The sequence below is a fragment of the Lupinus angustifolius genome, chromosome LG15 (assembly GCF_001865875.1).
Source record: "Lupinus angustifolius cultivar Tanjil chromosome LG15, LupAngTanjil_v1.0, whole genome shotgun sequence".
Taxonomy (NCBI): Eukaryota; Viridiplantae; Streptophyta; class Magnoliopsida; order Fabales; family Fabaceae; genus Lupinus; species Lupinus angustifolius.
This window is the reverse complement of record NC_032023.1, coordinates 18,847,774-18,860,084: the sequence shown is the minus strand read 5'-3', so window position 1 is coordinate 18,860,084 and position 12,311 is coordinate 18,847,774. Positions and strand designations below refer to the sequence as shown.

The 12,311-nt window shown below is 34.6% G+C and overlaps 3 protein-coding genes across 4 annotated transcripts; 1 reads left to right on the top strand and 2 right to left on the bottom strand.

The window, feature by feature from the left end:
- LOC109328446 (coiled-coil domain-containing protein 25-like) lies at positions 572 to 3,854 on the top strand. Its single transcript, XM_019561914.1, has 6 exons — positions 572 to 858; positions 1,541 to 1,668; positions 1,918 to 2,021; positions 2,152 to 2,239; positions 2,462 to 2,523; positions 3,441 to 3,854. Exons 1-6 carry the CDS (start codon positions 746 to 748, stop codon positions 3,591 to 3,593), a joined length of 648 nt encoding a protein of 215 aa, XP_019417459.1. The 5' UTR covers positions 572 to 745; the 3' UTR covers positions 3,594 to 3,854.
- LOC109328445 (ribosomal RNA-processing protein 8) lies at positions 4,789 to 7,406 on the bottom strand. Of its 2 annotated transcripts, none has more exons than XM_019561912.1 (9): positions 7,190 to 7,406; positions 7,043 to 7,104; positions 6,619 to 6,670; positions 6,381 to 6,495; positions 6,188 to 6,282; positions 5,402 to 5,508; positions 5,197 to 5,311; positions 5,078 to 5,122; positions 4,789 to 4,964 (listed from the first exon to the last, which is right to left on the bottom strand). In XM_019561912.1, the coding sequence occupies exons 1-9, from the start codon at positions 7,379 to 7,381 to the stop codon at positions 4,890 to 4,892; spliced, it is 858 nt and encodes a 285-aa protein (XP_019417457.1). In that variant the 5' UTR covers positions 7,382 to 7,406; the 3' UTR covers positions 4,789 to 4,889. The 2 variants fall into 2 exon arrangements, with proteins under 2 accessions (XP_019417457.1, XP_019417458.1); XM_019561913.1 differs by having other exon boundaries at positions 4,789 to 4,961.
- On the bottom strand, positions 8,733 to 11,972 carry LOC109327293 (UPF0051 protein ABCI8, chloroplastic-like). The gene is made up of 3 exons (XM_019560367.1): positions 11,476 to 11,972; positions 9,752 to 10,814; positions 8,733 to 9,163 (listed from the first exon to the last, which is right to left on the bottom strand). The coding sequence occupies exons 1-3, from the start codon at positions 11,880 to 11,882 to the stop codon at positions 8,945 to 8,947; spliced, it is 1,689 nt and encodes a 562-aa protein (XP_019415912.1). The 5' UTR covers positions 11,883 to 11,972; the 3' UTR covers positions 8,733 to 8,944.

Below are 12,311 nucleotides of genomic sequence, written 5' to 3'. Positions count from 1 at the left end.
TGACCAATCAGAGAAAGTGACACATAAAATGACATTTTTTTAGACATAAGATATGCTCCGGGTGCAATAATAGGCCAACATGATAACAAAAAAACCAACATTTCTAAATATATAAAAAAATTAAAAATGCAGAATAAAAAAAAGTGAAAATTAAGATCAAATTATCCCAATTTCAAAATTTTATTTTGTAAATCTACTTTTATAATTTTTGCACATATATACACACCAATAAATAACTTAATTGAATTTGCAAGAAGCTAAACAAGAGTTTTAGATGAGTATTTGAATAAACTTATTAATAAATCTTGGAAATTTTTACGATAATAATTTACTCCCTAAAAAATTAAAAAAAAAGAAGTTAAATACTCCTCAAACTATTCATATTAGCATTTTTATAACAATTTAAGTTACAATCGCAATTTATGTTTTTTTGAAATAAAATTGTTATGAGGTGAAAGTGAAAACAAGGTGAATATTGACCAAAGGACTTTAAGAAAATAAATAGTTTATAACATAGCTTAGGACCTTTTCGGCTTTTTGCCTTAAAATGTTCCCAACCATATATCGTATTTGTAAAAAAGTAATTTAAAAAAAAACGAGAAAAGAAGGTTCCGTATTATTTATGCAGCGAATGGGTATAGAAAGCAATTTCGGAATTTTGTAATTGAAAGAGATTTTTGAGGTGTGAAAGTGAGAGAACCCTAACGCATTTCGCACCCTCTTTGGTTCGAGATTTGAATCGAAGATGGTGTTCTACTTCAAAGCGCGTCCAGAAGCTGGCGATTTCACCATTTTCATGGGTCTTGACAAGTACGAGAACGAGGAACTCATCAGATACGGTTTTCCAGAAGATATTTGGTAACCCTTTTCTTCTTACAAGTTCTTCATCTTTTTCTTTCTTCATTTTTGTGAGCTTTCATGTTTTCTTACTGAACTGTGTTTTCTGGCGTAGAAATATACATCACCTTTGTTTTTTTATTTATGATTTGATTTGCTTTAATCAATTGTTTGCATAACGAAGATTTCCACTTCGTGTAGAAAGTTGTAAATGAAAATAGTTAGTATCCTGATAAATGTTAGTTTTGAGGTTTTGAATTGTGGTTGCGGTTATGCCACTCTTATGTCAACTGTGGGAAAGTTCGGCCACTATGTGGTTGAAGAGACTGACAAAGTTGCTGTAATTGTGGTTGTGCACTGTAATTTAGAACATTGATCAGGTTTTGTCAGGATGGTGGCTCGATCCTCTTTTAACAATACTATCGTTTAATTGAGTCATTTTCTTATAGGAAGCAATGAGTTAACTCTTGTGGTATTTTTACTGGTCGGTTATTCGTGGTATTCCCTTTATTTGAGCATAAGGAGGGATTTCTCTTTCTGGAAGAGAGAAGTCACCTCACACTGGCCATTCAGAACATTTTCTAAACCTCCTTGCCTGTAATTGTTACTGGATTATGTTTTGATTTGGTTATCACTTAGTTAGTTGTGTTTTTGTTTTGCTTTTACTCAAGTTCATTAGGGATAAAATGTGTGTTGATTGTAGGTTTCATGTTGATAAGATGTCTTCAGCTCATGTTTATGTCAGACTGCATAAAGGTCAGGGCATTGATGACATAAGTGAAGGTTTGCTGGAAGACTGTATTCAGCTTGTCAAAGCAAATTCAATTCAAGGTAAAAGCCAGGCTGATTGTTATTATTTCAGATCTTTTTTTATGTAACCTAGCAACTGTGTACGCTGTGCTTAACGTTACTAAATGTGTGGTTTCTTTAGTTATGTTTACAGCAGGTAGTCAGAAAGACGAATTATCTACTAGGTTTCAAGATACTGATATGCAGTTTTTTGTTCAAATATATGTTTCCTTCTTCCAATTCCTAATTATGTTTGCTTAGTGCTCACCCTTTTGTTTGTGATCATGGCAGGAAATAAGGTGAACAATATTGATGTTGTTTACACTCCCTGGTCTAATTTGAAGAAAACTCCTTCGATGGATGTTGGTCAAGTTGGTTTTCACAACTCAAAAATGGTGACTAAATATACTTAGAACCTTTTCATTTTTGGTTTTTATAGTTCTTTTGCCTTTGAGAGTAAGTGGATTGATGAGTGTTTGAGCATCAATTTTTGGAGTGTCATTATCTGGTTTTCATATGTTTTAGGTTCGGACTGTGAGAGTGGAGAAGCGGATCAATGAGATTGTTAATAGGCTAAACAAGACAAAAGTGGAAAGAAAACCCGATTTGAAAGGTGACTAGTAACCTTGCTTTCCTTTGTTTGGCATGTAATTTTCTTTTCACATTTAAGTCTTAAATGATAAAAATGATATTTGCTGGATAAGGTGGCTGTGCAGTTTTCACCCGTTTTTATTGTTCTCTTATCTTTCATTTTGTTATCACATCTATCCACTTACCATGTATAATGTGCTTGCAAAATTTATTTGACTTACCTTATCTTGAATTTGTGCTGCAGCTGAGCGAGAAGCAGTTAATGCAGCTGAAAGAGCTGAGCGAAAACTGCATCTGAGAGAAAAGGTGTGTAATTAGGATTTGTAACTTTCTAAATGCATGTGAAATCATTTTTGTCATCATCCTCACCATCCTTGCATTATAGGTTATGCATAAGTGCACAACAAACTCAGATTTCGATAGTGTATTGTATAATTCTGTTACTAGAGCTTGACCAATGATCACACTTCTAAGTGAATTGGTGAACGATTGTTATACTGTTTACTTATGCACTGTCTTTTTAACCGCAATGTTGTGTGCCAGCCAGAGGCTTTGTTCTCTAAACTGTCTTTTTCTCTAGTCTGATGTACTGCTCTAGGATCTTCTCGCTGTGAACTTCGTTGAGAATTTGAGGATGCAACTTTAGGATGTCTGCCTACACAAAATTCGTCTGATAAAATGAAATGTCTGCTTTTAGGTGATGTATATGTGAAATTTATTTGATACGCATTAATGTGAAACTTGTCTTAATGCCTTCTTTCATGGACGAGTGGATGGACATACACAACAAAATAGCATTAGAAATGAAGGCGTGCAAGAGAAAGTCGGGGTAGAACTATTGACAAAAGGATGGCAGAGTCTTGCCTTAGGTGGAGTGAAGAAAAGACCATTAGAAGCCCTAGTAAGATGAGTAGACAAGATCGGGGATAGTCCTATAGTTAGAACTTAGAAGATAAGGAAGATCAAGAAAAATCAGACGCGCAACTATTAAAAAGAACTTATAGCTAAATGGACATTCTAGGGACATGATTTATGTATTGCAGAACGAAACGATGTTCTTTGATCCATGTAGCTGGCACTACTTAATAGGAGAAGGCTTTGTAGTTGCTGTCTTCTATATTGGTTTCTAGTTCAATTTGCATATCCCAAAAAATGGCAGAGTAAATGTGAACATAATTTTATTGAACAATTGCTTTATTTATTTAACCACGTGTTTCAACCAGAAACGCCGTGAGGAATTGGAACGGCTCGAAAAGGAGAGACAAGCAGAGATGAGGAGCTACAAGGGTTTGATGGTCTCGGAAAATATGGTTTCCAATAAACAAATTGCATCAGGAAGCAAATCACTGCAGGAACTGGAGGAGGATTTCATGTAAGCATTTATATGATGGCTGGGTGGCCAACTTTCTACCTTGCAGATTTGCATTGATTAAATAACCAGCACCTGGAATTTGAAACTGTAATGTTTTCATAAAGAAAACCAAGTAGTGTGTACAAACTGTGATTGAGGGGTTGGGGAGGGGATGCAATGATTGGTTTTTGACATGGTGATGCCAACATACTTCAACTATAGCCTTGCTTGACACAATGGTTTTAAGTGAAGTTTCTTTTTATGATTATTATTAGGATTTTTTTAACCTCAGCCCTAAGGACTGAGAATAAAGAATCAAAAGAGATGTTTTATTGGGAAATTAAGTACATAAATCTTTTAACTGCTTCAATCCCAATATAACATTTCTCAAAGTTAGAATACAATTTTTGTGCTTGTCCGGAGAGATTTAAATTTTGTTTCCCTATTTTACCTTGGTGTTCACCGCATGCAACACTATTGGTACCGTTGTATTAAAAATAAATGATGCCAAGTTTATTCTTGATGATATTGTGTCTAATTGTGGGGGTGGCACAATAACTTGGTGAAACCACATGTAAGATTTGCCCAGAAACGTGTGCAATAATCTAGCGATACCCAATGAAACTTATGTAAACTTTTGCTCTAACCTATGATGATATAATTCATTGGTTTTGCACAATTCAATTCTATCATAAGAAATCAGTCTTTATTAGGTTGTAAGCTAGTCTAGACTCTACATGATGACAACATCATTATAGATTTATAGTCATATTTACACTTAGTTGGCTTTTGCTGAATCAGAAAATGCATTGAAATAGAATATCTATATTATGGCATTAGACTCAATTAAAATCCTTCTATCGTATAATCTTTTTATAATAATGCAAGACGTGACTCATTTTCCAAAGTTTGAATTTGACTTATTTTACAAATTATATCTTTTATGTTTTCTAACACATGATTTGATGTTAGTGAGATTCCTTTGAAACTTTTTCTATAACTAAAACATTAAATTGTACAAATTCACCAATGAACAAAGTCAAAGGAACTATGACCAGTAAAAAAGAATAAAATCAATATACTTCAAAACCTTTAGTATGGGTTCTCAAATTCCACATTTATCTTTTCATCTTCCTTATCATCTAGTTATAGCTTCTCAAATTCCTTATTTATCACTTTAGCCACCTCTTAAAAAACCTATGAGCGTTATTTGGAGCAAATAATATGAATATTGATGCCTTGAACGTCTAAGGAACAAAATAATACATTAACCACGAGTATGGGAATATGATAAATATTAAAAAAAGAAGTTAACATAATCTCAGCGACGCTTGTACAAACAAGGCTTAAGCATTGGCCATTCAGTTTCCTTCCCTTTAGATTTCCGCTTATTATCCTAAACACAGAAAAGTGTAAATAAAATCAGTGATGGGGATCAAAACAGAAGCTGCTACTTTAATAGCACATGACAATAATGGAATCAAATTCACCATGTAGTAAGAAGCATACCTTTTTTGTGAAGTAAAACAAAATGAACATTTTATTTGAGAAGTCCTGCAGAGAATAATATCAGTCAGCACAACCCAGTGTAACACTTATTGAGGCCATGAAATGGAACATTTCTTTACCTGTTTTACAGAGTTGAAACCTAGATCAGAAATAGCTCTTGAAAACTTTTCTGGGTCTGCTCCTCCATTAGTTGGATCAAACCTGCTCTTTACTTCTGCTATCAAAAGCCAACCACTGCTCAAATCAAAACTATACCAAGTCAGATCCTGAAGCAATCTCCATTTCCCAGTGTAAAAATGCTTAAATCATAGACATGAGACAAACCCTGGCTTAAGCACCCTGTTTGCTTCTTCGATGTAACTTTGGTAGTTGGTTCCCATCAATGAAAGACAGAAGACAGCAACGTCAACAGATGAGGAGACAATGGGTGCCTGCCAGTAACAACAGAATGAACAGGTCCTCTTGTAAGTAACCTAAGCATAAACTTTTGAAACAAAAGATCTGAGACTGTTTTCCCTTATGGGATCTTCAAATATTATGGAATTCCCTTAGCGGACCATCATAGTTAGTACCCATTGCCATGCCCGAATAGTATACAGCGACATTCTAAATTGTGGTCCGCTACTTCAATAGCAGCCGCAATATTGTGATTGTGGTTTTGACAGTCTCTGCCACCATACTGCAATCACAACTGACATAACACCAACCACAACCGACATAACGGCAACCACAATTTAGAACCTCGGTCTCCACAGCTATTTAATTAGGATTTAGGATAGCAGGAAACCACATTTTTATGGCCTTTTAAGTGTATGAAGAACTCGAAATACCATTTCATTTGGCTAAGGTATCACAAATACAATCCCACCCTAAAAACCGCATCTCATGTAGCCCCCCAAAATTTTAGACAGCACATAACTCCCACCCACCCCAAATACATGAGATAAACCCTATATGAAATATAAAATTAAAAGAAAGCAAAAACTGGTCTGTATTTTTACATAACTACAATGTACGAAGCGAGTAAAACAAATAAGGTTACTGCTGTACAATGTATTAAAACTAACTTCCCCAGTGTACTACTACTAGCTTTAGAAGTAAAAGGCTTACATTTGACATGTCGCAAGCAATTACTTTAGGATCATTGGAGACAAGATCCAAGGAGAAGACTTTATTTGTCACACTTTTAGCAATGAGTGCGTCCCCTAGATTGCAATGTAAACATGAAATCATTAGCATTAACAAAAATATGTACACTAGGTCGTCTGTAAGTTATAACAATGAGAACAGAGTAAATTCTCACCACAACCAAAATCAGCTACAACCATAGAAGGGCTCTGTTTCTTCAGCCACTTAATAATTACATTAACTGGCTTTTCGGGCCAAGTCGACATTTGCGTTTTGTATCCTGCATGATACTAGCCAGATAAATGAAAAACAAATTGAGACTGCCAATAAAATACAATCATTAACAACCAAAGAAGATACAATGACTTAACAACAACAACAACAACAAAATTGTCAATGGAAACAATCCCTACCATGTCAAAGAGGGACGGATCCTCCTGGAAATAATCTAGCGCCTCCTTTCCTCTGAAAAGAATGAAACGAATCATTAAATGCGGTCAAGAAGAGAAAAACATTAACATAAAAGACAATTAAAAAGCAGTTAAGGATGCTGAATCATTTAACAACAATAAAACTAAAAGGTAGTTTGATTTTGCCAGTAATCCCATTACAATATAAGCATTCCATAATGACTAAAAAACCCTCTTCCCCAAATCAAATTAAGAACCCAAAAACCGCATAGAATATCCTATGTCTGAATTCAAATTCTATGCACCCAATAACAGTTAAAACGAAACCCAAAACTAAAGACCCCTCTTAGCTGGAACCACCTGAAAACAAAAATCTTTGAATTTAACATAAAAAACAAAACTAAGTGGAGAAGAAAATAGTACACACGTGCAAGTGTAGAGCTTTTCATTAATCATTCTGAAATGTCCCCCTGATAACCTTGCTCGCATCTACAACAAAAAACAACATTCTGATTAAAACAACAGTGTGAAATTATTCTGAATAAGTGAAACGAATTGAAAAAAGTGTTTATGCCTTATCCAGAAAGGTAGAAGAGGGTTTGGTCTTCAATTTTCCGAGCTTAGACGAAGAAGAAGGTGAAGAAAGAGGAATCTGATGCTTCTCATTCTCGTAATGGTTATTAATAGGTTTGTTGTTGTTTTTTTGGACACCATGGTTTCTCGATTTCTTCTTTCGCTTTTTGCTTTCAATCTCGCTCTTCGTCATTGCTGCTGATTATGATTTTCGGAACCCTAAACCCTCAACTTTTTTCTTATTATAGTGTATCAACCTAAACCTTATCAAAGTAGTCAAAAAACCAGTTATGTTAGGGACACTTTTACACTCTAATAATCAGGTGGGAATGAAGTATCTCCTCCTGTCACTGAAATTATGAATGTGTCATGTTCATTATTTGCTATAAAAATAAACAAAATAACACAAATATCATATTTTTACAGATAAGTTACCCTCCTGATACGAGATATACATTATTCTCTAATTAGGTTTGAACTTTGAAGAATGTTTTGGTTGCTCCAACTCATTTCAGGTAAGAAATTAATTTTTTTTAAATATGTAGTTATTTTTGTAGATAAATATCATCATTAGGAATCAAATTTTGAAATAATAGAGACTAATGATTGGATTAGATTCGAGTTTAAGTTCAAATAAATAATTTTGAGTTAATTTTAATTTATGTCTACAATATATTTTAAATTCTCAATACTTTATTTCAGTGTTGTTAAAACTGTTTAATATCGGCCGGTTCAATCGGTAAATCAGTGAGTCGGTCCCAATATCAATATGGTACAATAATTATAGCGGTCGTGCAATTATACTGGTCAAAACTGTTTAAAATTAGTTATATCGGCTGATTTTCAATTGAGTCGTATTGGTCATACTTGTCGATTTTTATTTAAAATTAACTTTTTAATGAAAATAAAAAAAATATTGGTTTTTTATTGATTTTTAACATGTTAATATATTATATATGTATATTTAATTTTACCAGTATACGATTTAATTAGTGAACTAATAGAAGTCCGTAGAGAAGCGTGCAAAACTTGGATGGTTACATTATTTGAATGTCAAACTTGTAATATTATACGTAATTATCTCCATCTCTCTCACATGAATCTTATCAAATATTGTATAAGGTACATGGGATAAAATATGAGCATGGTACGAAAACCTCTTGTCAATTTAACATTTTCGAATTTCAGTTACCTATTTACCAATTTAACATATACATACTGGCTTCTAGAAACTGATTCACCCTTTATGGAAATTAACATTTTATGTCAATTCTCAACATCTCATTTATATATTTTGCTATTGCATTTTCTTTCTAATTATGTTTCTGTCTTGTCTTCATTATTTGGATTTTCAGTAGCATTACCACATAAAATATTATTGCCTATAACTTAGATCAGCAAGAAAAATAAGCAGGAAGGAGACAAGCATGGATTAAGAGAATTAATGAAAAAAACAACTAGGGTAAGGATTTTTCTGAGGACATCTTAAGGATACTTAAAAAACTAAGTTTACATGAAAAACTACCTTGTTTTATACCTTGAGATAAGATATTTTTAATCTTTCCATCAACAATAACTCTTATTCTACATAAAGGTTTTGAGACTACACTGTTTCTTGTTACTACAGGTACAGTTCAAGATAAAATCTATACACATCTACACATCTTCCAAATACACTGCCTCTAAGGATTCCTACAATTTCAGGACCCAGAGGCTTGAACAAACTGATTCTATAAATCATTGCCTCACAAGCTGTTTAACCTACTGATCCCTCAAGCTTCAAGCTCATGAGTTGGTTCACCTCAGAACCAAATTCATCTGGAAGCTCATTAAAGACATCACGGCAAAATCCAGAAATCATAGCAGCCATCGCCTTTTCATAGTCAATTCCCCTCTGTTGAAAGTAAAATAATTGATCTTCACCAATTTTGGATGTACTAGCTTCATGTTCAATCCTTGCTGTAGGATTTTTCACCTGCAAAGAATTGTGATTGCATGAGCAAAATAGAAATATAATGCCGCGTTCTGGTTTTCTGGACATCATGGACATGGAATAAGGGAGAAAATGAAGAGTAGGAAAAAGAAAACGACAGTAGCGGGGGTTAAGTCAGGTAGGAAAACCGCGCATAACATTTTTAAAATAGAAGAGAAAGAACCAACTCCATATTATTGATAGACTCATTCATGCTTCAACAGATGTTTAAGTGTGTTAAACATAAAAACACTTATACACTATATGTTGTATTGTTGATCTCCACCGACATAAAAACACTCTTACACTACATGTTGTATTATTTTATCCAAAAAATTTAGGACTGTATATTTTTCGATATCTGTTTATGATACGGTTTCCTCCATAGCCTGAAATCAGTCAAATAAAAGTTCAAACTATTTTTTGTTCATATAACTGTCTCAGCTATTACTCTCCTAGACACCGGACAGCTCTAAAGACTGATAGTTATCCATACGGCCAGAGTAATAAAAATGACAGTTACTGTGACAAACATGAACATAAAGCTGAATTTTTTTAAGGAGGATAAGTACAACATGTGCAAAAAGTTACCTGTATGTAAGGATAGGTGTTGGCAGCTGCATTATCACCAATAAGCATTGAGTCACATTGAGAGGAGTTTCGGGCATTTTCTGCCTTTGACTGAACCTGAACAAGCCCTCTATAACAGTTCCTAGAATGTCCAACTGATATACCCTTGGAGATAATCCTGCTCTTTGTATTCTTCCCTTTGTGTATCATCTTTGTCCCTGTATCAGCTTGTTGATAATTATTAGTCAAAGCAACTGAATAAAACTCCCCAACAGTATCATCTCCCTCCAAAACAACACTAGGATATTTCCACGTTATCGCGGATCCTGTCTCAACTTGTGTCCACGATATCTTAGAATGCGCCCCAGCACAGAGCCCCCTCTTTGTGACAAAATTGTATATGCCGCCCTTCCCTTCCTCATCTCCAGCATACCAATTCTGTACAGTAGAGTACTTAATTTCTGCACCTTCACCACAGTACAACTCCACAACAGCAGCATGAAGTTGATTCCTATCATAAGAAGGAGCGGTGCATCCCTCCAAATACTCCACAGAGCTCCTATCATCGGCAACAATCAAAGTCCTCTCAAATTGTCCAGTTTCCAATGCATTAATTCTAAAGTAGGTTGAGATCTGCATAGGGCATTTAGTATCCTTAGGAATGTAACAAAATGACCCATCACTAAACACTGCTGAGTTCAGAGATGCATAATAGTTATCTTCACTAGGCACAACTCTCCCTAGATACTTCTTAACCAAACCAGGGTACTCTCTGATAGCCTCGGATATTGAACAAAATATAACACCAGCCTTCTCTAAAGTCTTCCTATGCGTAGTTGCAATTGACACACTATCCAGAACAGCGTCCACTGCAACATTGGCCAAACGGTTCTGCTCGTTCAAGGGGACACCAAGTTTATCAAAGTATCTAAGAAGTTCTGGGTCTGCCTCTTCGAGGCTATTCAGAGACGGTTTTTTTTTGGGTGCTGAGTAATAGCACATATCTTGAAAATTAATAGGTGGGTATCTGTTATCAGACCAGTTAGGCTCTTTCATCCTCAAGAATTTCTCATAAGCATTCAACCTGAACCAGTAATGGATCACAAAACATATGTAAATACATATATATTGCAAATGTTTTTTACAATGTAAAACAAATTCTACATATAGAGCCAATACCAAATTCGTCCTTCATGGAAAATATGTGTGCTCCAATATGAGAAATGAAAAATCATGGAATATTTAAACTTAGATCCTTAATTATCTCAACTCACATTACTTGTCAGCCAACTTTAGAGGAGCCTTGTCCCACCAAACAAGGAAGAAAACCCATCTGTTCCGTCTGACATGTCAATCAAAGGTTTACGCACATATTTGTTGTGTTTAACATAAATAGCTAAAGAGTCGGCCGAAAGGCTAACCGATGAACTGAAAGTGTAAACTGATGTAAAAAGGCTTATCTTCAATTGACTTCTCAAATCAGGACTCAGGCTTATAAACCCAGGATTTCTCTTACAGTCCCCTCTAACCAAACCAAACAAGGTTACAAGCTTATATTTTACAGAACAAATAATCCCTTCATTAAGCTAAAAAAATATTGTAATAAACTTCTACGACGAATAGCTAAAAAGAACTTATAGGAAAAAGCATGAACTTATTTTCAAAAGCTGTTAAGCTATTTTACTATAAAGTCAAAATAAGCTCTATGTAAGTATTAATCATATGAAACGAAAGGAAAATTTGACCTAAATTGGAGCATCCAATCAGGTTCCTCTTTTAAAGTAGATATCAATCGAATAGTCTCTTCGGAGAGTCCTTTTGGGATTGAGAATGAATCAATATCGAAAGTGAAACCGAATTTCTTATTATAATCACGGTTACGAAGAATTTCTCGGATTTTGTCATCAGAAGAAGTAGTGGTCGCTATAATGGAACCGTTACCTTGATCGTAACCAACATTAGCATGAACCTTAACAAGGCTTGTTTGGTTGCTGAGGTGGTTGGAGGTTAGGAATTTTGGAATTCGGAGATTCGTGTGAAAAAACTGTTTAGGGAATTTGTTGGGTTGGGAAGTAGGTTGTGAATATAAGGCGGAGACGCCGTTAGGTTGTGAATGTAAGGCGGAGACGCCGTTGGTCAGAAGAGAAGACATGACGGTGAGGTTTCGGGTTCGACACGCGCTTCTTAGCAGAGATTGTGGACAGTGAAAATTGGGATTTTAGAAACTGTGGCTTACATATTTTTTATCAATAACAAAGAACCATTCATATTTCAATCTTATTCCAATTTGGTTTTTTAAATCGATTTAATATGTATATAGTAAAAGTGTCCAAGAAATCATGCATTACTCATATGTTACATTACTAATAATGGCGTTGTCGTTAGTTTAATAGTCTAAGATCTCATTGGATCTCAAGGTTGAAAGTTCGATTTTTGGGAGCTATACTTGTTGGGAAGAACAACCAACCACGAAATCCGAAAGAGATTAGTTAGTTACCAAAAAATGTAAAGATACACTTAGTAGTACAAAAAGACAAAAACAATACAAATAAATGATAGATGATATGCTGACAGTGTAAAA